General features: G+C 67.7%; 1 protein-coding gene across 1 annotated transcript; it reads right to left on the bottom strand.

Annotated features, from left to right (window-relative positions):
• Positions 1–671: 671 nt before the first annotated feature.
• LOC109175682 (ribosome-binding protein 1-like) lies at positions 672–2,114 on the bottom strand. Its single transcript, XM_019325043.1, has one exon. It carries the CDS (start codon positions 2,112–2,114, stop codon positions 672–674), a length of 1,443 nt encoding a protein of 480 aa, XP_019180588.1.
• Between the last annotated feature and the right edge of the window lie 419 nt (positions 2,115–2,533).

Raw genomic sequence — 2,533 nt, forward strand, 5'->3', positions numbered from 1 at the left:
GCTGTGCCGTTTCCTCTGCCCGTGCTTCGGGTTCGCTTTCGTCGCCTCCTGAGCGGGCTGGGCCCTCTGTGTCTTTGCCTGGTGTTTGGCTGGCTCCTTCGGGCCCCGTCGTTTTCCTCGCCCCCCCCCTCCTCTTGCGCCGCTCCCCTTCCTTTCGTTGGTGTCCGTCCTCCCGCTATGTCCCCCTTCCCCCCCTTGGCTCTCCCCCCCCCCTCCCCTTCCTGGCCCTTGTGGGCCCTTTTGAGGCTTGTGTCCCTCCCCCCGTCGCCTTTTTCCCCCACCCGGGGCCCCGCCCCCCCCGCTTTCCGCTGGCTAGCCCTGCGAGCCTTTCCCCAGCTTGCTCTGGTCTGGCCTTTTCCCTTGCCGGGCCTCCCCGGGCTTCCTTGTTGCTGCTGTCCCCCGCCTCGTTTCGGCTCCCGTCCCCCCGCCGCCCTCTGCCCGGCCTGCCCTTGTTGCCCCTTTCGTCGCGTATCTGCCCCCCTCGGCTCTGTCCCCGTGTTTCCTCTCTCCCCCCCTGTTTTGTTTGCGCGTGTGTCCGCGCCCTGCCCTTTGCTGGAGCTGCTTTCCTTTCTCTTGCTGCGCCTTTGTACCCTTTTTGCCCGTCTTGCCCCTTCTCCGCTCTGCTCCCCCTCCCCTTCTTCCCCCTTGTGTCGCTCCTCAGGTCCCGCCCTCTATGCCCAGTCCCCTGCCTCCTGTTTTCCTCTCCTCCCGACCGGCCCCCGTCCCTTCCTGTGCTCTCCCCCCCGTTCGCCCGTCCTGCCATGGTCCTCTCTGGGTTTCCTGGTCCTCTCCTGTCCTGTGCCCTCTGTCTCTCTCCCCGCCCATCGCCGTCGTGTTCTGCATGCGCCCCGGGCCCTCTCTTTTGTTTGCGCCCCTGGCCTCTCTCCCTGCCTTCTCTTCTTGCTCTCGTCTGCCTTCTCCCTTGCCCCTCTTCTTTTGCCTTGCGCCGCCATGCCCTCGCCTTCCCTGCCCTCAGCTTTCTCCCCCCCTCCCTTTTGCTTTGCCCTTCTGTCCTCCGCTCCCCACGCCCCCCCGTGCCTCCGGTCCGCTGCCCGCCTTCTCCCCTCGCTGCCCCTCCTCTTCCCCGCCTTGCTCCCGCTGCTGCTATCTCCGCTGCCCTGTCCCTTTCCTTTCGCCCTCTTTCTCCTTCCCTTCCCCGCGTGCCCTCCGGCCCCCCCGGTCCGTTCTCTCCTCTCCCCCTTCCTGTGGTGTGCTGGCCCTTTCCTGTCCCTTCGCCGTATTCCCTCCCTCCCTTTCTTGCTCTGCCGTCTGTGCTGCTGGCCTCCCTGTGGTCCGCCGCCCCCCTTGCCGTTGGCTTCCTCCCCTCCTCTGCCTCCCCTTGCTTCCCTTCGCCTATTCCTCCTTCTGGCCCCCTTGTGCGCTCGTGTCCTCTGTGGCTGTTGCGTGTCGTCCTTGGATCTGTTCCCTCTCTTTGCCCTCCTGTGTGGTCCCTCCGGAGGGGGGGGACGGTCCCCGCTCCGCCCGTCTGTCCCGTCCCGCCCCCGTCCGTCCCGCTTGTTCTTTGCTCCCCTTCGCGTCCCCCTTGCTCCTCGTCGCTGCCTTTCGCAGCCCCTCTGTCTCCTTGGCTTGCGCTGCGCCGCCCTCTTGCCCTTCTTCTTGTGTTGCCGCCCTCCACCCCGCCTCACTCCCCGTCCCCGGCTCCTCCTCTGCTCTGCGCTTGGTCGCGCTCCCTGTCCCTGCGTCCCCCCCCTCCCTCTCCCTTGTCTGTCTGTCGTTTCTCTCGCCGTCCTGCTTCCTATCCCCTGCCGCTGGCCGCGGATCTGTCTCCTCTCGCTTCCTCCCGCGCCCCTTCCGTTCGCCCCCTCTGCGGCCCGTGGTGCTGCTTTCTTTTGGCTTGCTGCCTTTCCGGCTTGCCCCACTCTGGCCCCGCCTCTGTCTGCTTCCCTGCCTCGCCGCCATTCCCTGTCTTCCCTGCTCCTTTCTGTCTTCCTCTTCCCCACACCCGGTTTGCGCCTCGTGACCGCGCTCGCCTTCTTCCCGGTTGCCCCTTTCTTCGCCTCTCTTCCCCTCGGGCACCCTTCCCTCCTTCCCCTCCGGTGATTCGCCCCCGTCGTTCGTCCCGCCCCCTTTTTCTTGGCTCGCGCGCCTTCCATTCTCTGGCCCCCGGGTGCTCATTTCTCTCGGTCCCGTGGTCGCGCCTCCCGCCTGCGCTCGTTCGGCTGCCCTCCTCCGGCTTGCGGCTCCTTCGCTCCCCGGCCGCGTTTTGTGCTGCTTGTCGGTAGCGCCGCCGGCGCTCCTGCCGGCGCTGCACATATCCATGTCTCTTGGCGCCGTCCTTGGGGAATCCGCCTGCTTTGTTGTCCTGTCCCGCCCTGCCTCTCTCGCGCCTGCTCCCCTCCCCCTGGCGCCCTGCCCGGCGCCTTGGCGGCCGGCCGCGCCCGTCCTGTCCCTTGCCTGGCGCGTCTCCTCCCGGTTGTTCGGCCTGCGCGCCCCTGCCGCGCGCCCAGCTCTTCTGTTCTCTCGGGCAGACCTCCCTGGCTCGCTCCCCCCCCACTTCCTCCCTTGTCGCCTT

This window comes from Ipomoea nil, unplaced genomic scaffold, assembly GCF_001879475.1.
Source record: "Ipomoea nil cultivar Tokyo-kokei standard unplaced genomic scaffold, Asagao_1.1 scaffold0042, whole genome shotgun sequence".
NCBI lineage: Eukaryota > Viridiplantae > Streptophyta > Magnoliopsida > Solanales > Convolvulaceae > Ipomoea > Ipomoea nil.